Genomic DNA, 23,918 nt, shown 5'->3' with positions numbered 1-23,918 from the left:
AGAATAAGTAACACTGTCATGTAAAGCATTAAACACTTGTAAGCTATCAATCTCAACAACAATTGGCCGAACTGGAAGATGCATGAGCCAACTGAGAGCTTCTCGCATGCTGATTCCCTCTGCCTCACAAGATGCAAATGTACCAGGAAGGGAAGCACTTTTAGCTGCATAAAATCACCCTGTGAGGAGCAGATAACAGCCCCAAAGCTGATGGTTCCTCTGTGTCGAGAGATGGCAGCATCAACATTACACTTAAATCATCCATCCTGAGGTCGTTTCCAGCAAACCGAACCATGATCATTTGCCACAAAAGAGTGAGAGAAGTAAGGATTCTTACGAATTTGCTGCCACTGGAATAAATTATGACCTGCTAAATTGAGAAGAGTACTAACCCTTCTATTGATATTCCTCCAGACTAGGGATGGCAAAATCCGGGTCCGGGTCCGGGTTTAGCCTTTCCGGATCCGGACCCGGATACTATTTTCTTTTCCCGGACTCGGATTTTTTCACCCGGGTCCGGGTTCAACTCGGAAAAATCCGGGTTTCCGGATTCCGGGTTTTGAACCCGGATCAATGAATCAATATCAATTTCTAAAATTCTAAAAATAAAAAATTAATACATTTCCAAGCAATAACACATCTAGATTAATCAATAAAATTAATTAAAAAATAATATTAAAATTAGATATCCGGGTCCGGGTTAACCTAAACCCGGACCCGGATATGGATATATCCGGGTTATTAAAATTTATTCCGGACCCAGATTTTTTTATATTTTGGTACGGGTTCAACCCGGCCCCGATTATCCGGGTTCGTCCGGGTCCGGGTTATTTTTTCATCTCTACTCCAGACTCTGTTATTTCTATTCAACCAGATTCCCCAGCAAATCATAGCAGCTAAGCTGCAATCATCTTTACTACAGTGAGTAAAGAGAGTCTCCAGCCATTCCCCAACATTCACAAAATTCCCAATAAAACCAACAACAGATGCTAACTAGCAAGATTTAGCAAAATGACACTCAAGCAACACATGGTAGATAGTTTCATTGGAAACATTACATATAGGGCATAAAAGGTGTACCTCAACTTGGCGCTGCACAAGATTATCAACAGTGGGGATAACATTGGCCATAACATGCCAAAGCAAATTTTTAACTTTTGCAGGAACTGGAAGCTGCCACAGATTTCGCCATACACTGCTGTTAGGAGGAATGGGCAGATTCACCAACATCTTGTAACTTCGAACTGTATACTGTCCCTTTGAATTTGGTAACCAATACCAACCATCTTCGACAATCCGAGAGCCAAGAGGAATTTGTAAGATTATATCACGATATCTACAATTGAAAATGTCAGCCACCATATCAAAATCCCAGCAACGAAGATTAGGCACCATAAGGCTGTCTACTGTGGCATTAGAAAGGTATGTGGGCAGTGAAGAGGTTATAAAGCCATTATCTTGGTCCGGAAGCCAGATGGCATGGCCAATGACTGTTTCATGGCCCCCTCCAATCCGAATGCGACTACCAGTGAGATAGCCTTATGAGCTGCCAAAATAGACCTCCAAACATAGCTGGGGTTACTGCCCAAAGAAGCCTCAAGAAAAGAGGTTTTAGGAAAGTATCGAGCTTTAAATAAGCGAGCCACAAGAGAATTCAGATTAGTTAAAAACCGCCAACCTTGTTTGCCAAGCATTGATATGTTGAACTGATGCAATTTCTTAAAACCAAGTCCCCCATGAGTTTTAGGCTTGCAAAACCTTTCCCATCTCATCCAAATGATACCCTTGCTGCTCGTACCTTTATTACCCCACCAAAAAGAGTTCATCATCTTCTTAATATCCCGACAAAGCTCAAGAGGAAGCATGTACACGCTCATGGCATAATTGGGCATGGCTTGTACCACTGTCTTGAACAAAATCTCCTCGCCAGCTCTAGATAATAGCTTTTGACTCCAGCCCTGTAGGCGCTTCCAAACTCTATCCTTAATGTAGCGGAAAACAGCAGACTTACTTCGACCTATAGAGGAAGGCAAGCCCAAATAAGTACCATAGTCAGCAGTTGACTGGACCCCAAGCAAATCGCATACTTGTTGCGCAACTTCTTCTTTCACATTGCGGCTAAAGGCGATAACAGATTTATGAAAATTAACTCTTTGACCCGACACAGTCCCATACATAGCCAAGATATTCTTCATTAAGTGAGCTTCTTGGATACTAGTTTTGAAAAATAAGAGGCAATCATCTACAAAAAAAAGGTACGAGATATAAGGAGCACCTCTAGCTACTCCAGCCCTTATGCAAAAAACTTGCCTTCTCGTAATGATGTATTAACAAACTAAACCCCTCTGCATAAATAATAAATAGGTATTGTGATAAAGGGTCGCATTGTCTTAGACCACGACTAGGTACAATAGGACCTATTTCCATCACATCTCTCACAATTTTATAAGTAATAGTAGTTACACACAACATAATCAAGTTAACAAAATCAGCAGCAAACCCTAACTTGAGCATGATCAATTTAAGAAAAGGCTATTCGATTATATGATAAGCCTTAGACATATCTATTTTTAGAGCTGCTACCTCATCCCTACCTTGCTTTTTCCGCTTTAAGTAATGCATAATCTCAGTAGAGATCATAATATTATCAGTTATGGCTCTACCCGGGACGAAAGCACTCTGTGAATCTGAAATAACAGACCCCAAAATCCCTTTGAGCCGATTAACAAGCATCTTAGCAATGATTTTATAAATAACATTACACAATGCTATCGGTCTCAAATCAGTAACATACTCAGGATTGGACTTTTTAGGAATCAAAACAACACTAGTGTCATTCAAGCCAGTGGGGAATGCACAATTATGAATAAAGTCTAAACAAGCAGATAAGACATCATCACCAACAATAGACCAGGATTTTTGGAGAAAAACAGGGTTCATACCATCCGAGCCTGGCGATTTATCAGGATGCATACTGAAGATGGCTTATTGGACATCCGTAGCAGTAAACAATTCCAGAAGTGAGTGATTCTGAGCGGTTGATATCTTTGGGTTGACACAATAAAGAACTTCAGGACAGAAACCTCTATCAGAGATAAAAATGTTAGTGAAATACTCAGTAATTATCTCATTTACTTCCTCTGGACGAGTGCACTATTGTCCCTGACCATTTCGGAGCTTTCCAATCGTATTCACTCTCTTTCTTGTCGAAGATATAACATGAAAGTACTTGGAGTTCATATCGCCCTCCTTAAGCCAAAGTAATTTCGATTTCTGTTTCCAGTAAACTTCATGGCTGTGCAGCAATTCATTATACATGGACCGAGCTTCTGTAAATTGAGTCATACTACCATCATCCCGCTTACCCCGTAAAAGACTCATCCTCCTTTTACACTCCATCATTCGATTACGAAATTCACGAGAGAGATTATCACCCCACTGAAACAAATCAGAGCCACATTTAGCAATCTTGGATTGAATAGATATTTCAACAGAAGAAAGCCAGCTATCCTTCACAACTTCCATACAATCGGGCTCACGGAGCCAAGCATTTTCAAACTGAAATATCATAATCCATGAGTGAAAAACCAAAGGGGCAGGCTTAAGAAAAATGGAAAGATGGTCTGAACAGGAAGCTTCTAAATTGTGTACCTTAGCTCGCAGAAATAAATGAATCCAAGATATTGAAGCAAAAGCACAGTCCATAGTACCCCTTCACCTTTCCCATGTGAATGGATAACTCTCCATGCCCAAATCTTGAAGCCCCGAGTCCGAAACAGCAGCTTGAAAGCCCTGTAACTTCCAGCTAAGATGAGCATGCTTCCCACGTTTTTCACTTGAGTAAAGCAGATCGTTGAAGTCGCCTAAGCAAACCCATGGTAACGAGGAAGCTAAAGCCAATGTCCGCAGCAAATTCCACGAATCCCGTCGGCGGTTTGACTCCGGAAAGCCATAGAAGCCGGTGAGTCTCCATTTTTCCCCCTCCATGTTTTCAACAGCCAAGTCAACAAAAGTTTTACCAAACTTAAGAATATTAACTCTGTAATTGGGCTTCCAAAAGAAAGTTAGCCCTCCACTCCGGCCCACCTTCTCAACAACAAATAAACCAACATATCCCAGCTTAATTTTTATCCACTCTAATTTATCTCTATGACATAATGTTTCCATTAGAAAAATAAAATCGGGTTTTTTTGTTTTGGCCAAGTCTACAAGAACTTGAACTGTGCGTGGGTGGCCTAACCCACAACAGTTCCAGCTTAAGCAACTCATTACTCTCGGTGGGCCTGATTCACAGGTCCTACCGCTGATCCATTTTTTGGGCTGGTTGTAATCTCCATCATATTACTATTACTAGAGTCATCACGGCCCACTGAACTTTGCTGCCTAAATTGTGATCTCCTTCGCTTGGTATCCGAAACAATTAATGCAGAATCATATTCAGCTTCATTTTCCTTGAGTAGAGCCATGATATTGGCTGAATCTCCAAAATCTTGCCCATTAAAACCCATTTGACTATTAATTATGGGGAAAATTGGGCTTTCCTTATGCATTGGCACATTCCCATCTGCAGTATTTTTGCCACGCGATTCCCTGTCATCATGCACGGATTTAGTGGCCATATTCACGTCCATAATCATAACACTCCCAGATTTTGAGCTATTACCAAATTTACTTGCCTCCATCTCCGGTGGCTCATTTCTCAACCAACGCTCGTCGGAATTCATCAGGTCTTTCCTAATAGGAGCTTTCATCCAGGGACCATAAGGTTTAATGACTTGACCGTCTACATTTTCATATAACGAAGGGCAATTACGCTCAGTATGACCGAGGAGGCCACAAATAAAACAAAAAGTGTTGAGCCGTTCATACTTTAAGTCCACCCAAATCCATTCCCCTCCTGCTCGCTTCATACGCATTCGGCGTTTTAGAGGTTTCCTGACATCAATTGACACTCGCAACCGCATATAATTTTGCCAAACACCTTTAAAATTGTTTTCATCTGATTCTAGAAAAGATCCAATAGAAGTTCTAATACTTTGCAAGACTTTCTCCGATTAGAAACCTATTGGTATATTGTAAGCTTGGACTTAAAAAGTAGTATGGAATAAAAGGACTTGTTGGGGCCGCTTCCAGTCTATGAACGAGAAGGATGTGCTGATCAAAAGTCCAAGTTCCAGAATCTAATACCCTCTTGATATCAATTTCATGAAAAAATTGAAATAAAAATAATGTAGGAGACAAATCTTTGATGCAAACACCCTTGCCCGACCGCCACAATGCCGCCATAGTATTTTTCACGGCACCAAAATTAATCACCTTATCAGTTAAGAACCTCCCCACCAGGCAGTAACGTGAGTCAATCCTAAAAACCCCATTATCTTCCTCTTCATCTCCAGTCACTATAAGGCCGCCCTCCTCCAGCTTAGCATATTAAATAGACAAAAAAAAGGAAAATTCATGATATAGAATCTAGAACAATACCATACAAACAAATTTACAAAACTTAGTATATGTCATTTACTCGATTAACCTATTCTTTTTTTTTCGGTGTATTAAACCATCTGTTATCCGAAGACCATATTAGGTCCCGACTAATCCAGATTCGAGCCAGGTAGGACCACTAGGGCGGCAAATCTCTCCCAACAAGTATATAACGCAACTGTATTCCCAAGCCTCGAACCGAGGACCTTGGTTAAGTTAGAACAACCCCATGACAGTTGATCTACGCGTTTGTTGGTTCGATTAACCTATTCTGATATACAACTCAATCCCATTTACTATGTTTTTATAAATTGAGTTGGATTACTTCAAAATTAAACGAATTATGATCGAATATGATATAGAACAATAATATACAAACAAATCAAATTCTTGTACGTATTTTTTTATTTTAAATATTCTTAGGGCCCATCTAGGAATTCAAAAGTGATTTTAAAAAGTTAAAGGTTAATTTTAATGTTCAGTAATTTTTTTAAAATCATTTTTGATAAAATCACCATATCTTATAATGGACTTTGAGAAGTTAAAATGGAGTGGTTTTTCAAAATCTAATTTTGAAAATCAATTTTATACTTAATATAATTTCATATATATATATATATATATATATATATATATATATATTATAAAACTCTCAAATTATCTTTAGTAATTACGAAATAAAATCATTAACTTTAAAGAGACTATTATTATTATTACCAATTATATTTGAGAAAAAAATACTGTATAATATTTATTTTAGTTATCAATTATTATATATGCAATAAAAAAATAATTTATATACATGTTTACAAATGTGTTAATAAATTTTATTTAATATTATATCTAATTTAATCATTTATATTCTTATAGCAGTTTAACTATAAGATTTACCAAATACATACAGCTATTTTTAAAACTCACAGTACTTCTAAAAATTTTTTTTTACCAAACGTTTAATTAATTTGTTTATAACTATTTTTTTTTTGTATATATGCATAACTGATTATTTTTACAATATAGCTAGCAACTACTATTGTAAAAGTTACAGTATTACCATATTGGCCCTTAATGTACCTGTTATATACTAATTTTATATTCAAAATGGAGTGATAGTCAAAATCACACCAATTTCAAAAGTTCCCACATGTGCCGCTTTTTTTTATTCTCATCACAAATCAAAATTCATGAACAAAATACTCCTTCGGGTAGAAGAGAAAACAAGTTTGGCTACATATTTGAAATCCTTTATTGCAGAATTACCTGGCTCACAGGTCACTCAAAATGCCAAATAGAAGAATGATCAATTATAAAGAAAAATGCTCGAAAAAATCATTAATGCTGTATGAACTTGCGTCCACAAATTGGATTCCTACTTCTGAGAGCATATTATATTAAGTAATTGGGATGTTTTTGGCCATGAATATTGTCCCTAGCTATCCGCTATTTCGATTATAAATGCTCGAGGTTTCCATATGTGGCCAAACCTTTTCTAAGCAATCCTTACAATAATGTGAAGCACTTTCAACCGCGAAGCACTTTGAATAAGAAGAGTCCTTCCCTTGAGGGCAATGTATATAGCCTTTTCAAGCCGCAGATACAGCCCTCATTTATGATATATGCTGTACATGTCCTTAAAGAAATTGGTCCCCATGAAAACACTACGCCCAATAATTTCTCTCATGATCATAATGATAATGGATTTTCTTTGACATTCTCATTTCTAAAGTTTCGTGTGCATTTGGAGCAGCAAGAGAACATGAAAACAATGAAGCAATTTATAGGGACATGACAAATGTTCTTGAAAACTTGCACCAGTGGCATGGAATCGTTTCAAAACTGTTTTCTGCTCATCATTCAATACGGACTTGAACTGGAAGCTTAGTAAAACAATCTTGAAAAGCTACAGAAGATAATGTTTGTTTGACTGCGTTGGATCTACTCTAGACTTGATGAACTGTGATATTTGCAAAGAAACATTGGGCATAAAATAAAATTGTTTAATTTGTTTCGTTAAGATTTCAGTTCAAGTGCGCATGCAAACTTTCACACTGAATAATATATATTCTGGCTTTCTTTAGTACTCTTCCGTATAAGCAAAATAAATATAGTTAGTTCTTCATTAAATTAAGTACCGTGTAGATTAGGCTATGATTAATTTTTATTAGTGGTCAAAGATAAATGTGTTTTCAGAAACAAAACTGAACACAAGTACGTTGCATTAATTTCTTGAGTGAAAGAGACAAAGCAAAAACGTAAGTTAGATGTTCCTTTCGGGGACAATAATTTTAATTTTCAGAAGGATCCAAAAACGAGCTTGAACCAACTGATCAAACCCAAAATTCTGTTGATTTACAAGTTTCTATAGAACAAGCCAGATACACATCTGTCATTTATTGGTTTCTAATTGGACCGACTCATTTCACAACTAGTAACAATGCTTTAGAAAATAGCAAATTAGGTGGGGACTAATTATGAGGATCTAAAATAACAGGTGTTACACGGTTAATCACTAGTTTCATCTGCTTTCTGTTCTAGAGGAGAATGACGTCTCTATCAGATATTATTTTTCCCACTCACATAACTAAAAATTTTTAGTGACTTATTTTAATTTTAGTGTTACAACAATAATGAAATAAATCACTGTCGAATGATAAAGCTGACATGTTTATATATAAAATTTGATTGTTTGATAACTTTCAATAGATTAAAGTAATAGTTTATTTAATTATTAAAATATCACATTTATCCGTCAACAATACATTTTTCTGTTATCGAATTAACACAAGAAGTAGAATAAAATACAAAAAAATTATTATGATCTAAATTTTAAATACAAATTTTAAGATGAATCAAAGTATCCATCATCTTATAGATCGTGAGTCCTCGCATTTATGGGTACCCAATAACGGAGTTAGACTGCCACAGCATTCAATCAGTGGAAGCCGTATACTGAAACTACAAGGCAAACCCAGGATCTCCAATTGACTGATTCGGTCATAATTAATATCAGGATCAGTTTTGACTTTTGAGACCAATTAATTACACGATGGATCAACTTAAAAGTCCTTTGTCAAAAACTTGAGCCAGATTCCGGTCATGTGATCAAAAAAATTAAGAAGTTAATTTGACGAGCAAGAAGGAATTTATTAATTCAAGCCTCATCTACATTTAAGTGTTCCCCATTGTATTTGATTCTGACATAAGACATAATAATGAGTGATGATACAACCACAAATTCTTGTACAAACTGATGTGTTATTAATTCATTGGTTGAATGAAAATATAAAATAATATAAATAAATCATGTGGGTCAAGAGATATTTAATTCAACTAATGAATTAACGCCACATCAATTTGTACAAAATAAATTTATACAAGAGTTTGTGGCTATATCATTACTCCATAATAATACATTGAATTGTTACTTAAGAGTCTCGTGTCCAATTATGATTAACAGTAAAATTAATAATGATAACAATGAATGATCTAGTCTTGGTAAAGCAACACTATTATTGAACCATAAAAATTATATCCCTTTTTGCATTTGCCTAGTAGTGGAGTAAATGGAAACGCTTGGACAAAATTTAGAATAAGATGAAGCAAGAATTAGAGAAAAATTGACAGGCATTCATACCAATGGATCTGAAAGGTACCCCTTTTTGACACATGCACTATTGTTTTGGAATAAATAGCGAAGATGTTGTACTTCAGGACCCTCCACTTTATAAATATTGGTGATTAGTCTCAACTTTAAGTATTTTCTCGATAAAATCATGTATGCTTAGAAAATTGGAACAATTAGCATTAATAATAAAGAAAGCTCATGTCAACTATGAAGAGATTGTGGATAGTTTGAGAAAGGCACCTGCAAATAATATTAAAGCATTAATTTCACAACAGCTTCTAATAAACGGCCAGGCCTAGAATTGTAATTAGTATGGTAGAATGACCTAGCATTAAAATATATATAACTTGTCTCTCTTTATTGATCTCAGATATTGGAAGATAGGACATACAAAAAAAGTATTAGGACATAGAGGAGTAAATTTCTCCATTTCTTCAGTGAGAGCAGTAGTTCGAATCTTTATGAATTCACTCTCCCTTAATTAAGTATGATTGAGTGGAGTCAGTTACAGTTTTTTTCTTTTGCGAAATCTTAGGTATTGAACATCTGAAAAAACAAAAATATAATAAATGGAACAAGTAAAACCGTCAGCACATTTTTACTGTATGCATAAATAGAAAAATTCTACAATACGTCAGATGTACTATGGTAGTCGCATAACAAATAAATCATGTTATAATATATGTATATTTATTTTAAAAACTCATCATACAATTAGTGATTATATTAGATCTAAATACATATCTCATGCGTATAGTAATTGATTGTATCGTTCTAACATTAAACACTAACTTCAATACTATGGATCACATGTTAAATGAACAGGCCTCTATTTGCCACAAGTCACAAGACATGTCAGAAAAAGCCTTTTGATTGGCCTAAACTGAGTAAGCTTTCGAGCGACCCACATCCTGCATGCTTTAAAATCGCTTCATTGCATTTGCAATGCATGTGATGTACGGGCAGCCATTTACTGTACAACCTCCCTCTCTCATTCCACCAATGCGGGGTAATTAAAAATTCTTGGAGGTTGGAAACTGGCTATTAGATTTTGATGCATCAGAATTTGAGTTGTTGAGGAGAAAGCGAAAAAAAAAAGGGGAAAAATACACACAAATATATACGTACATATATATATATATATAGATGCATGATATATCATTTCTCTATCGAAAACCGATAAATGTACAAAAGTATAGCAGCTATGGATCGATCCATGCACTGTAATCAATTCTTTTTTACTGTAGGACTTTGTACACATGTCCAATGCAATTGATTTTTGCAATTTTTTTTTGGGATTTTTGACAATCAATTTAATTTGCATCACGTACTTACCTTTCAAATGGGTCTTGCCACTCAAGTGTATTCCAAAGTTTGATTACCGATGACAAGTTCTTTGATCTTCTAATTGCGGAAAAAAATTAGACTCATTTTTCGACCTCTACTTCGTGCTCTCAAAAGTTTTAAAGTTTAATTGGTGCCTTTTTATAATGTTTCAGGAAAATGTTCCTTTCTAAATTGGCTTTCATCATGATAAATTCCTATTCCTATTTCCTAGCATGTGTGTTCTCAAAAACAGCTAAATCGATATTCTAATTGAAAAGTCACTTTTCGTGAACATTATTTTTACTAGGTTTTTGATACTGATTATCCAACTTGCACATATTTTATATTCACGTTATTGCCATAACCATTTCAATAATTGAATCATTTCTTTTTTCTGGTCAAACAAATTTCAACAAATTTCTTTCTTATTTGTCTTTTTTTTCCTTTCAACCTACTGGGGTCAAATAAGAAAGGTGCTGCTTCTTTATACAAATTGTAATTACCTTCCTTTAATTCCGAGGTTCAAGAGAGGGATTAGCAGCAAATTTCGAAGATGTGACATTCCACATTGCCATCACTTAACATGACAATTATCACCTACCAAAGTGTCCATTTATTTAAGAAAAAAAAAATACCTACACCTCCAAAATTAAAAAAAAAAACTATGTAAATCCTTAAGTTTTTAATAAAAGATACCAAGTCCCTCTTTTAACTATAATATCCTTTGTAAATAGTAATTAAAAAAATCGACTTTAAAATTTTTTTAATAATACAAATATAATTTAAATAGTTTAATTTGTCTAATAGACTAACTATATTATAATATTTTTTATATATAAAATAAATTTTAAATATAGATTATTATAATTATTTTAATAGTATTTGTACTTATTGTAAAAATTTATATAAATCTTTGGGTTAAGTAGATTTTAAAATTAATAAAATATACTTATTGTAAAAATTTATATAAATCTTTGGGTTAAGTAGATTTTAAAATTAATAAAATATATCTCATGTATTAATAATATTAGAATTATTTACATAATATTGAAAAGAATATAGATTTTTATTTATTTATTTTAATATTATGTTCCTATTTGTTATAAAATATAAGATTGTAAAGTATTAAAATATTTTTAAAATGGAAAAAAAATATTTCAAACTGTGTATATTTTTACATTTATTTATTATAAAATATTGGAGTCGATTTTTTAAGTTAATAAAACCAAATGGTATTATAGTGAAAAAGAAATCCTGGTATCCATTACTGAAAACTTAGGGATTTATATGACTATTTCTCCAAATCTTAAATGTGTAAGTGTCCTTTTTTATTTAAAATATAGACGGAGTTAGTTATTGGTAATTAATTATAAAATGATAAAAAATAAAAAAATTAATATTGTGGTTGTTTTTTCAAGAAAATGAAAACTCATGACTTTATATCACTTTGGATCCACTTATTAGAAACTATCTTCATTAAGATGCGGATTTAGCATCAAGTAGGAGCTTTCAAATAATATTATATATCATATTCTTTTGTTGGTAAAAGAGAAAAAAAAATTCAATCTAATATCTAAAGTAAGATTTGATTTTCAACAATAGATTGAAAGAAAAAAAGTATATAATATAAATATCGGGTTACCAACTTTAGGAACCCAAAATTCATAGGATTCCAACTGCTGCTTGCGAGTAAGGAATGGCACGGCACCTTCCTTTACAACTCCAAGCAGACGATCCGTCGGTTTGTCAGTAAATAGATGCGTCAGCCGAAAGTGGGACACATCAACACACGTCACACGTAACTGATCATCGTTACATTACCTACCGTGCCATGCCATCATCACACGTGTGATTTTAACTGTTACAAGTTTTCATTTCTTTTTTTATTTTAGAACCCCCTTTTTTTTTTGCTTTTAACTCGTGACCCATGCCTCTGGATGTTCCAAAATCGAAATAAATATATCTACACGAATTGACATGATTGCCCCCAACTTTATTAAACCGCAATCTTGCCAATAGATAAGAATATTCTGTACAGCATCTCTATTTTATTTTATTTTATTTTGAATATAGGATCCTAGCTAATTAAACAATTGATACATTCCCTCCGGTAAAATGGGGAAATTTCTTACACTTTTTGATGCTCCACGGACCTTTCTTTCTTGAGTTTTTTCAGCCAATTGTTAATTTTTAATTTTTTTAAAGGTAGGGGGTGAGTAAGCTCAAATATAATTTTTTTAACCCTTTATCATTTCCAAGAATCGAACCTAGGTTTTAGTAGAGATTACAACTACATTGCAACCAACCCAACTACGTCCTGGGAGGTGAGTTTTTTCAATCAATTGTTCTGCATAACTATCAATTTTTTTTCATCCAATTTCTATCTAATACAAACCTTGACAAGCTAATTAATGGTGCGTTTACAAGTTAATTAATTTCTACCAAATGAAATTGGAATGCAAGACATTGTATAAAAATCAACAAAAATTTTAAAAAAAAACTTATACTGTTTGGTATGACTTATTTAACAATTGTAGGTGTTTATTTTTATTATTGTTTAGTTTTTTTAATAGAGTTTTTGAAAATTAAATAAGTTATTTTATTTTTACTAACAAAAATTCGGGCTTTTGAGAATAGAAGTTGAAAAGTTTTTTCAAATATTAAAATGTCTAAAATATTCTTTACTTATTTAATAATTTTATTTCAATTTTTTTATAACATAATTTTAAAATTTTATCTATTAAAGTAATTTTATACTTTTTAATAAAAACTTCCTTGACAACCAAATAACTAAAAAAAAATTTGGATAAAATTCTACCTAAATAAATTCAATTTAAAAATGTTATATTAAACGGAGCCTGATAATTACCGCATAGTTTCAATCATCAGAAAATATGTGTCCAATTACCATTAAATTCACAAAAATAGGACAATCCCATCACATTTATAATTGCAGTTTTTTTTTTTTTTTCAATAATATTTGAAATGCTCACCTTATTTCTACCGGCAGACATAGCCGCGCGCCCGCACCAAATGCGTGACATTTCTTATCTCAAATTTCCCCCCACCGATTCTAATTCTTTTGGCGGACACCTCTTAAGAAATAAGATTAATATTCCCAATTTTTTAACTCCAAAAATTCACAATATATTTTAAGTTTCTATTATCTCATAATTTAATATTTTTTAACCCCATCCTTTGCATCACTTTCACATCCCACTACGTATCCTTCAGTTTTCATGTCAGTTAGCAACAGTTTCATTACAAGAATTGCCTCCCATTTTCTCTTTTTCCTTAACCAAAAAAATAAAATAAAAGTTCCGTCACGGATAAGCACCAAATCAAAAATACTTTTTATTATTATTATTATTTTACTGCGTTGCAGTTAGTTTCTTTGAATTCCCTATATAAACCGCTTTTGCTTCTAGTCTGCTACCCACAAGTCATTTTGCATTTCACAAAGAAACTCGTGCTTGTTTTCATTTTCTTGAGTGCTTTCCTCATCTGAGTTCCTTTCCCTTCTTTCACTGAAGATAAGATTCGAAGAAGAAGATAATGGATATTGCACATTTCTTGTTCGGTGTTTTTGGTGAGCTTTTATATGTTCTTTCTGCTATTTTGTTTCTTGGTTTACGTTTCTTGGCTTGTTTTGATTTTGCGTTTTCTTTGTGTTTTTGTTGCCAGGAAATGCTACTGCTTTATTTCTCTTCTTGGCTCCAACGTAAGCATACAAAAACGACCAACTTTTGTTTTTGTGTGTTTTTTTTTTTTCGGGGTTTATCTTCGCAGATTTTTGAGTTCTTGATTATGTTACTTTTCTTTAGTTTGGGTACTCTTGTTTTCCCTTTCTTTTTCAGAACTTAGTTTCTACCAATTCTTGATCTTTTCTTGGAAAGGGTAACCGAGAAAGCAGTTGGTTTTTGCTTTTCTGGTATTTCTTTTTTTTTTTTTTTCTTTCTGAAGAAAATCTTTGATGCAGAATCACATTTAGGAGGATTGTAAGAAGGAAATCCACAGAGCAATTCTCTGGAATTCCTTATGTGATGACCTTGCTTAATTGTCTCCTCTCTGCCTGGTGGGTTTCTTGTTAATTTCTTTATGAAATCGCCCGGCTTTGCAACTTTTTAAAGATTTTGCTTTTTAACCCAATTTTTGGCTATATTTCAGGTATGGTCTCCCTTTTGTGTCGAAGAACAACATTTTGGTATCAACAATCAATGGAACTGGTTCAGCAATTGAGATCATATATGTTTTGATCTTCCTACTCTTTGCGCCAAAGAAGGAGAAAGCGAAAATCTTTGGGCTTTTCATGCTTGTTCTCACAGTCTTCGCTGCTGTTGCCTTGGTGTCTCTCTTAGCCTTTCATGGCAACGCTAGAAAGATTTTCTGTGGCTTTGCTGCTACCATTTTCTCTATTATCATGTATGCCTCACCTCTTTCTATCATGGTAAGCTCACTTAATTTAATTAATTAATTTTAGTCCTTTTATTGTCTCAATTGTTTCAAAATAAGTATTCAATTGGCTTCAGATTATATTTATGAGCATTTTTTTTTTGTATGTGAGTGTTATGCAGAGAATGGTGATTAAAACAAAGAGTGTTGAGTTCATGCCATTTTTCTTGTCACTATTTGTCTTCCTGTGTGGCACCTCTTGGTTCGTGTTTGGCCTTCTTGGCCGTGACCCTTTTGTGGCCGTAAGTTTTATATTTTTTGACCTCACTGTTCTTGAATTCTGGAGAATTATGATTATTCTTGTTCATTTCATGTTTTGAGTAAATTAATATTGCAGGTTCCCAATGGATTTGGGTGTGGGCTAGGCACAATGCAGTTGATTTTGTACTTCATCTATCACAAGAAGGGTGAGCCTGAGAAACCATCGGCAGCAAATGGGTCTGTTGAAATGGGCCAAGAGAAACCATTAGAAGGAACCAAGATGGCTAACGGCAACGGGGCTCTAGTTGAACAAGTTTGAAGTGCAGAATCTGGGCACCATTCCTAAGAGATTTTGCCTCAAATTTTACCACTTTGTCTATGATCAGTACCCGTCGGGCGCGGGCGCCCCACCGCACCTCTTTTTTTCTGATGTAATTTTGTACTTTCCCAATGAAATTAGATGATGAAATGTAGACAAGACAGAGATAAGATGTGTAAGTGAATCATGTGAAATGATATTTTGACTGGCTTCAATTTGCAATTTTCCAAGTGAATCGTACTTTTTAAGTCTAGTATTTTCCATTCCAAATTATGGACGGTGACGTTCCAAACACAACTGGGGGCTGGGGCATCCTTGAACTAGTAAAAACATGAACATAATAAAGATTTAAGATTCATGAATATATCAGCAAAATCTAAATGGTTATATGCATTTAGTGGGTAGTACATGCTAATTAGAGCGTGTGTATAGATAAATATTTGAGGTTCGTGACCGCACAAAACTTGTATGCAAAAGCTCTACCTGCTGCGCGTCTTTTTCAAGTTAAATTTATGGAAATTGACTTTGGTTCTCGGACCGTGAATGCAATTTGTCAATCAACTATATCTAATTTAATATGCAACTTTAATAACAAAACTCAAAAACAATTAATGTGAGATGTTGAGTGAATGATCCTCAATAGAGCCTAGATTTGGCATAACCCACGGTACACATAGTTATTGTTTGTCAATGGCCATAGCGTAATTTAATTTTCCTTCATTAGTTTGTTTACATTCATAACTGTAATAAGGGGTAAGAAATAATATATATCTTTTTTCTTTCAATTATTATAATATGAGATCTACTAAAAGTTTAGATACATTATCCCTGGCAGTATAGCCCTAAGTTTTGCTGAACAATAACTCAGAAATTGGATGACTTGGTGTCTGGGCTAATCAAGAATGGGTCTAGATGAAATTGGGCTGCCCCTAGCCCAAGTTGAAGAAATTCATAATATATTCCTCCCTTTCTAACAAATAAGTAAATACCTCTTTTCGTTTTGTCAAGTCAAAAGCATCTAAATTGATGGATGTCTTGAGGTGGCAGCCATGCTACGAATGGCGACAAAGATACTGCACTTTTGGCAACAAACGCTTTGTCTTTGAGCGTAATGTAACCGTCGTCTGCTCTACAGATGATGATGAGTTGTTTCGGTCTTTATAAATTAGGGTTTCAGCTGCTTAGTTATCGTCTTCTCCCAATATCCCGCAAGGATTGTCATGTAGTCTTTCTAATCATTATGATTTTGTATAATCATGCTAATTATTAGTTTATTGCTACTGGTTGTTTGAATCACCAGCTAACCATTCATGATCAATCTTCTCCTCTAAGTCTAAGGCAGGCTTATTTGGGTTTCAGCTGTGCACATGAGCGAGTGTGTGTGTGTGTGCGCGCGCGTGTAGCAATGAACATCTAATTTCATGTATCTGATACTTTGTTCAAAACGCTGTGTCTAATTAATTGTTGTAGGATTAATTACTCAATATTTGGTGAAGAATTGAAAAATGAAATTCAAATGATTCAAAATTAAGGCAATTAGCATATAATTAATAGACACACGGTAACATGACCAGCCATATATAGTACTCTTTAATTTATCATTGATAATTGATATTGTTGTTACATGTACGACGAGTATACGAGAGGAGAGACAACATAAAATTAATTAAAACACAAATTATAGAGATGCTGTGGCTGTGACTGTCTGTGTTTTCAGAGTTTATTAACTTCATGAATTGTTGCCACTGGCGTACTGGCAGATCCATCATTTGATTTCTCCGCTGGCTTGGCCTCCTCCGCTCCTTCGGCCGCCTGCTTCTCAGCCATCTCTTTCTCTCTTGCTTTAATATATGCAATGGCATACTGTACGTATACGTGAACATACAAATATAATTAATTTGATTGGTATGGTATCATTAGCGAACAAAAAGTAGACCATATATATGCAATGTATTACAAATATATAATTATGTAAGGTTAATTAATTTTAAGAGAAAGCATACCATAGCTAGTTCAATTTGCTCTTGGGTCAGAGTTATTTTTGGCTCTGACTCCATGGAGGACTTGCTCTCATCCTCATGCTGATCAAAAGATCGCTGCTGGCTTTCCATTCCTATAGCTGACTAATGGGGTTTGAGCAGTGAAAAGAGAACTTAAGTGATTTAACAATTTGAGGGGCAAGGGCATAGAGAAGTAGAGCTATATATATTGTGAAAACTACAGCACATACGGACGTGGCAGCAATTAGGTATCAAGGCGCACATTTGGCAACAAAAGCTTTGTCTTTGGCGTAACAGTCCTCTGGAAGTTGGATGAGTTATTTTCTTTTGGGTTTTTGCTTCTTCACTACTAAGTTAGTTTTACTACAAGTAATTAAGATATATAATCTTTCCATGATCATCATGAAATGTAAATCAGGTGACTAGCGAATGATGCTGTTGCTATAGCAAAATTGGAGTGCATACATAGGATTAGGTCTCTTTTAATGTATCTCCGTTTTTTTAAGTAAATGACGGCTTAAGAGCAATCAAATATATATGAAATTTTGTATTTGAAATTTGCCAAAGCATCTAGGGCTAGTATAGTGCTGAGTTCAGGAATAAGATCAAATAAATCAAATATCAAATCCTCAATTTAATTTTAGAAAACCTTATCAAATTGTTGTAAAAAAATAATTAATAAGTCATTACTACACACGTATCTGACCAAGAACGATAATTTAATTAATTATGTCATTCTATTATAGGAAAAAATAATAATTCACTACAAATCATATACGACAAATTTTTCGTTACAGATCAAATGCGACAAAAATATTAAGTCTCACAACAATTAGGTAAATATTTGATCAGAATTATAGTTGGTAACATCAAAACAAAAATAAGAGCACGGATAGTATGTTTGATTTGTTAAACATGGATAATTTTATTTACATAATTGGTGTGATGATTTTAATCATATATGTAAGATTATGGTTGATGATGAAAAATGCAACAGAAGTTCAATTTTAGCTGAACTCAACTAAAAGTCTGAAATCTTAATTTTGAATAAAATAATCCGTATAAATGTTTCTGTGCTCCTTCAAGTTCGTTGACAGATATTTTCATTAACTAGTTTTAGTTAAAAGTTAATTAGCATAATTGAAGTTCGTTTGGCCACGTGGTCTATGGTGCCACATTTAGGCTCTGGTCCGAAGGGGCGTTGGTTCAAATATCACGGCTCTCATTTTTGTTTAACTGCCCAATTAACTTAATTCTATTGTTTAGGATTTTTGCACCCGCACCATGATCATAAAAATAATTTTCAAATGAGGCATGTTTCGAGGATTAATTGCAATGTTTACTCATACATTAGCAAGGTCAGTTTTGAGGTAAATTGTACTCTTTTATAATTGAACTATATCTTAAATGATTTCTTTTTATAAAAAAAAATGTGACAATAATTTCCATTTAATCTACCAATATGTTGACTGATATGAGGAAATCAATTCAACATAGACACAATAGACCCCAATTTTTTTCTCTTTTTTTTTTAAAATTACATAAAGGCAAAATTTAATTATTTAAGATGGCATAACATAGGTGACTGATGGCTTATGTATGTACTAAGCTTATTTCATAGTCCTACTAGCAAATTATACACAAACTTGCTTAAGACGATCGAGAATTAGGAAAAACAGTAATAAGAACAAGACCATTTGCCTCCATCACTCTATGCACCCACATCAGAATAAGGCTTCAAATCCCAAGTATGGTCCACTGCAACTTCTCCAACAGGTTTCAGACCCTAAAGACATTAAATTTAACCCAAAAAAAAAAATGTAATTATTAGTATTTTACGTGCATTAACTGAACAATTAATTACTGATGAGCTTAATTTAAAAACTAAAAAAAAAAAAACAAAGAGTTGATGTGTATATAGGTATATATATATATACCTCTAGAAATATCTTTAATGCTTCCTCTTTGGTTTTACTATTGATCACTTTCAGCGCTGCCTCCTGTGAAAACAATTTCATTATCTCTGAAATTCTAGTTAAAGACATATATAAAATCAAGTAAAAAATGCAAAAATTTCACGAACCCTTGCTAAGTTCGTTTCGTCATCAAACAAAGTTTTGGGTTCGGTTTCGATTGATGGTCTCCTCTCAAGTTTTGCAGGAGCTGGAGGGGTTTTAGTATCCATCAACTGGATTCTTCCACACTTGTTACAAACCACAGAGTAAGAAATCTGAGAATCTTTTTTCTTAAATGTTTGTTGAATGATAAAATCGTGGGACTCTATAGTTGAATTTATATACGTATAGAAGAAGAACTAATATGGAAATAAACGCCACAGCTGTGCTTATGTGTCACATATGAACGTGTCAGCCATGGTGATAACGATCTACAGATGGCAGGAGCATTGATAGCTGAAATGTAACCGTCCCTGGTGGGCCGATGCAGTAAAAGCCAAAGGGCAGAGAGGCGTTGCGACTCCATGCTTTGTCTTTGATGGATTTGAGTGAGCTTGTGTGTCAGGCTGTGGCAGTGCCAATATTCGCTCCTTCATGCATATGTTTCTCTTTCTCAAAAATGCTACTTCAAACGATTCGAATCATCAAGCAGTTTGTGTTCAAATTTCCTGTCATGAGCTGTGAAAAATGTATATGCTACTCAGCTACGGGCACGGGAAATCTTCTAAGATCATTTGATTTATGTGCTACACGTATCATGTAATCCTGCATGTTTGTACTCGCATGGTTAAAAGGATCTTGTTGCCAATATATTGAACTTAATGAAGAAGATCATGGGCCTAACTATTCAGTAAGTCGAGTTTTATGTATTTTAGTCAAGGTTGGATTATCTTGTTAACATCTTGCACTTAAAAAGTTTTTTTTTTTAATAGTATTGTATTTATCATGTGGAAAGGGTAACTCATAAATTAAAAATTGCTATAACCCCTGGCATATATACTTAGCCCAAAAATTATTCTCATCTAATGTTTGAATTATCTTCCGAACAATTGATAACTATCAATTACCACCTTCGGTTTTGCTTGGAAGAAGCTCAGGGAGGATAAAATTTCGGTCTTTTTTGGTAAAATATATAGTTCATGATAAATCAGAGCATTTGTCCTAAAGCCCAATCTTTGATCTTATTCAGTGAGAAAGTAACTGATACTTTTTGTTCGAGGGTAACCCTCCGTGGAAACTTTTTTGAAAGGGTAAAAAAAAAAACCTCTGCTGAAAATTAGAAATTTATTAAACCAAATGAGAAACACACGACAGACAATTATTGAAAGCAAAAGGGAAAACAGTAACTGATACATATGATTGTGCTAGAGCACATGACATTACAACTGCAAAGATAAATTAAAAGATCTATGACGCCGATCATTGCCGAGACTCGAGAGCTTCATTTAATTTTGAGATCCCCCAACTTCAATTCATCAGGTTCCTTTTCTTCATTAGGCTTAGTGCTTGAACTTGGTTCTACCGCAGGCCTTTCCGCAGTGCCAGCCAGAGCCTTGATTAATTAATCGCCACTTATATTAATAAATACTTTGACTATAAAACTTTAGAAAATAATATATACATAGAAGTGAACGTTATCCAAAATAAGGAAGAAGTCCTGGCTTTAAAATAACTTACGAAAGTTTCTTTCACTTTCTGTATGAAAGCTTCCACCACTGGTCTTGCCTGCTTAGCATGAAATCAAACCAAAACCAAACAGAATTAGAAAAAAGAAAGTCGTCGATCAAACAAAATGGAATTTCAAAACAAAATAATGCTTTAATTTACGTACCCGGGCTACACGAGCTTCATGCAGGGTACGATTCTTAGTTTCATTTTCCACTGTTTGTGACTGATTTGGGCTTGCCATTGTTCCAGCAAAACACAGAAACAAGCTATATAGTATGAGGTTGAAGAAGAGATGCAATGACCGAGTGTTTGTGTTTGCTTATAAATAGAGAAGAAGGGGAGGGTTTTAGTGCCAGCAGGGCCACAAGGCAGTGCAAATAGCGTGAGAGCCATGAGTGAATAGGTGAGAAAGATTCGGCCATTTGGCAATCTCATTCTTCTCTATGTAACCGCTCTGATTTTAGCCTGAACTGATTTGTTTGTACTTTGGACTTGGAGGAAATAAAAGAGGAAGAAAAGAGATAAAACTTCATGGGTAAGGTTTCTACTTGCTCGTGGTTTTATTACTGGAGGCCCTTCTTGTTTATAGAACGAAAATATGAGGCTAGTTGTGTCTAAATGCATCACTTAAGTCCGTTCTAATTTCTATTTAATTTTTGCTTCATTTTAGTCCTTGGACTCTTGTTTGACTGCCAAAGAGTTACCTAAATAGTTAAAAAGAAATATCAAATGGTTTTTTTTACCTTGTATCTCAATTAAGGTAACCACATATATTCTTTTAAAAATGTGTAAATCTGATTGAATGTGGCAATCTAAATTTGTTGAACAATATATGCAAAAGTTCTTTTAATTCACCAAAAAAAAAAAAGAAAAAGAAAAGAAAAGATCCTTGTTAGGCCATTTTGCATTAAATATGAATATCATAAACCAAGATTATCGTCAATAACGACAAAATAAAGATTTTCGGTGTGATTCTGCTGAACCGTTAAAAAATTATTCTTGTCATTTTATTACTGGTCAATGACTTTAAATTATGAAATTAACGACAAAACAAAGATTTAACACAGCAAATACGACGATATGCCAAAAAGTCATTATTGTCGTTTTGTTATTAATATCATGACCTTAAATTATCATAATAACGACAAAATAAAGATTTTATATTTAAAAACACGACAAATACGTGTTGATCTGTTAAAAAGTTATTATTGTCGTTTTGTAATTTATATAATGATTTTAAGATTGGTATTGATGACAAAATAATGATTCATTTTTAAGAACATGACAAATATGTTGATCCATTATAAAGTTAGTATTGTTGTTTTTTAATTAATACAATGACTTGAAGAATGAAGGAAAGGTTGGAAATTCCAGGTGTTGGTTTTTTAACCACCATTTATATTATGCTACTTGTTTGCAGTATATCATATAATTCTTTAATTAAGGTAAATGTTATAGTTAAGACTGGCAACGCTCTCTTCTAGCTCTTTTCTTGCTTGTAGCTCAAAGGAGCTATTTGTTTGTCAATAATTACTAGGGGATTTTAATTTGATTACTGTTAAGTAGGTTCTAAAAATATTTTTTTAAGTCTCTTGTAAGTCAAGGCCAAGGAAGGGCAAATGTGCAAGCTTGACTGGAGGATGACTCACTTAGAACTTAATTTTTCACAACAGTCAAAATGATCACATGATGCAAAAGAAAAGTTGGTTATTTTATTCACCTATTTTCTCACTAGGAATAACTTTAGTTATAGTTAGAACGGAAGATGGATTACTTATTAATTTTACATTTAGATATTCAACAATGGAGGATGGATTAACTATTGAACGGTACAAATGACTTATTGCCCCCTTCAATAATGAAAATGTAATATAATAGATAGCCAGTTTAGCTGAACTTATTTAAAATCTTAATTTTGAATAAAGCAGACCTTCCATATGAGCCTTTTTTCGGGTTATCCTTCAATTTTATCATTGTATACTGTTAATCCCACCGGGATGTTTTTCTTTTTTACTCTACCTATTTGAAATTTTTCACACAGAATTAAATAAAGGCTACTATTTAGCTATTAATTAAGGAGCATTAATTCTCAATACTTAAGTCAAAGTTTGGCCCAATGGCATAAGGCGTGGGCGTGGGTTCAAATCTCACTGCTGTCATTTTATAGTGTGTTTATTAAATAGGAATTGGAATTGGTAGAATCGAAATGAGTTAGAAGCTTAGAATTGAAATGAGAAATTAAAATCAAATAAGTTGTTTACTTGGGCTATAGAATTTGGGATTAGAATTGACTCTATTCCTATTTATGTGTTTATTTTATTTTGAAATTAAAATCAAAATGAGATATATTGTTCCAAATTATTAAAAATCCTTATTAACTAGTATCATAATTTTTATTTTATATTTTAATTATTGTGATTATTATTATTCAAAAATTATTATTATCAACAATAATATATTAATTAATTATAATACTTTTTTATCACCATCATCATCAATCATCATCATCGTAATAATAATAATCAAAATTGAAATCATCATCAACAACTACAACAATGGCAACAACAAATCGTCGCCGTCAACATCATATTCATCGTTAACATCATCATCATCCTCATCATATCGGAACTGTGCCCGTCAAAGATGTAGCCAAGACAGACAAAACATAGACAAAACTGAAAAGACCCAAATAAAGATGAAATCGGCAACTAGCTGTTACTCCACAGCCGACGAACCAGTGACGATGAAGACAATGGTTGATTTTGGCATCGACAATGAGGTTTGACTGCGATGGCATTTAGCTGGATGGAGCTTTAATGCAAGGAGCTTAGGCTTAGACATTTGTCTTTTTTTATATTAATATTTTTCATTTAAAGGGAGAGCATTCTAGG

The 23,918-nt window shown here is 33.7% G+C and overlaps 2 protein-coding genes across 2 annotated transcripts; one reads left to right on the top strand and one right to left on the bottom strand.

The window, feature by feature from the left end:
• Window positions 1-3,153: 3,153 nt before the first annotated feature.
• On the bottom strand, window positions 3,154-3,705 carry LOC127902447 (uncharacterized). Its single transcript, XM_052441358.1, has 2 exons — window positions 3,652-3,705; window positions 3,154-3,558 (listed from the first exon to the last, which is right to left on the bottom strand). Exons 1-2 carry the CDS (start codon window positions 3,703-3,705, stop codon window positions 3,154-3,156), a joined length of 459 nt encoding a protein of 152 aa, XP_052297318.1.
• A 10,148-nt stretch (window positions 3,706-13,853) lies between these two features.
• Window positions 13,854-15,626, top strand: LOC102614031 (bidirectional sugar transporter SWEET1). Its single transcript, XM_006472845.4, has 6 exons — window positions 13,854-14,021; window positions 14,117-14,153; window positions 14,412-14,507; window positions 14,600-14,879; window positions 15,007-15,126; window positions 15,222-15,626. The coding sequence occupies exons 1-6, from the start codon at window positions 13,988-13,990 to the stop codon at window positions 15,402-15,404; spliced, it is 750 nt and encodes a 249-aa protein (XP_006472908.2). The 5' UTR covers window positions 13,854-13,987; the 3' UTR covers window positions 15,405-15,626.
• Window positions 15,627-23,918: the final 8,292 nt, after the last annotated feature.

This window comes from Citrus sinensis, chromosome 5 (genome assembly GCF_022201045.2).
Source record: "Citrus sinensis cultivar Valencia sweet orange chromosome 5, DVS_A1.0, whole genome shotgun sequence".
NCBI lineage: Eukaryota > Viridiplantae > Streptophyta > Magnoliopsida > Sapindales > Rutaceae > Citrus > Citrus sinensis.
The sequence above is the reverse complement of the archived record's forward strand: the minus strand, read 5'-3'. Positions and strand labels throughout refer to the sequence as shown.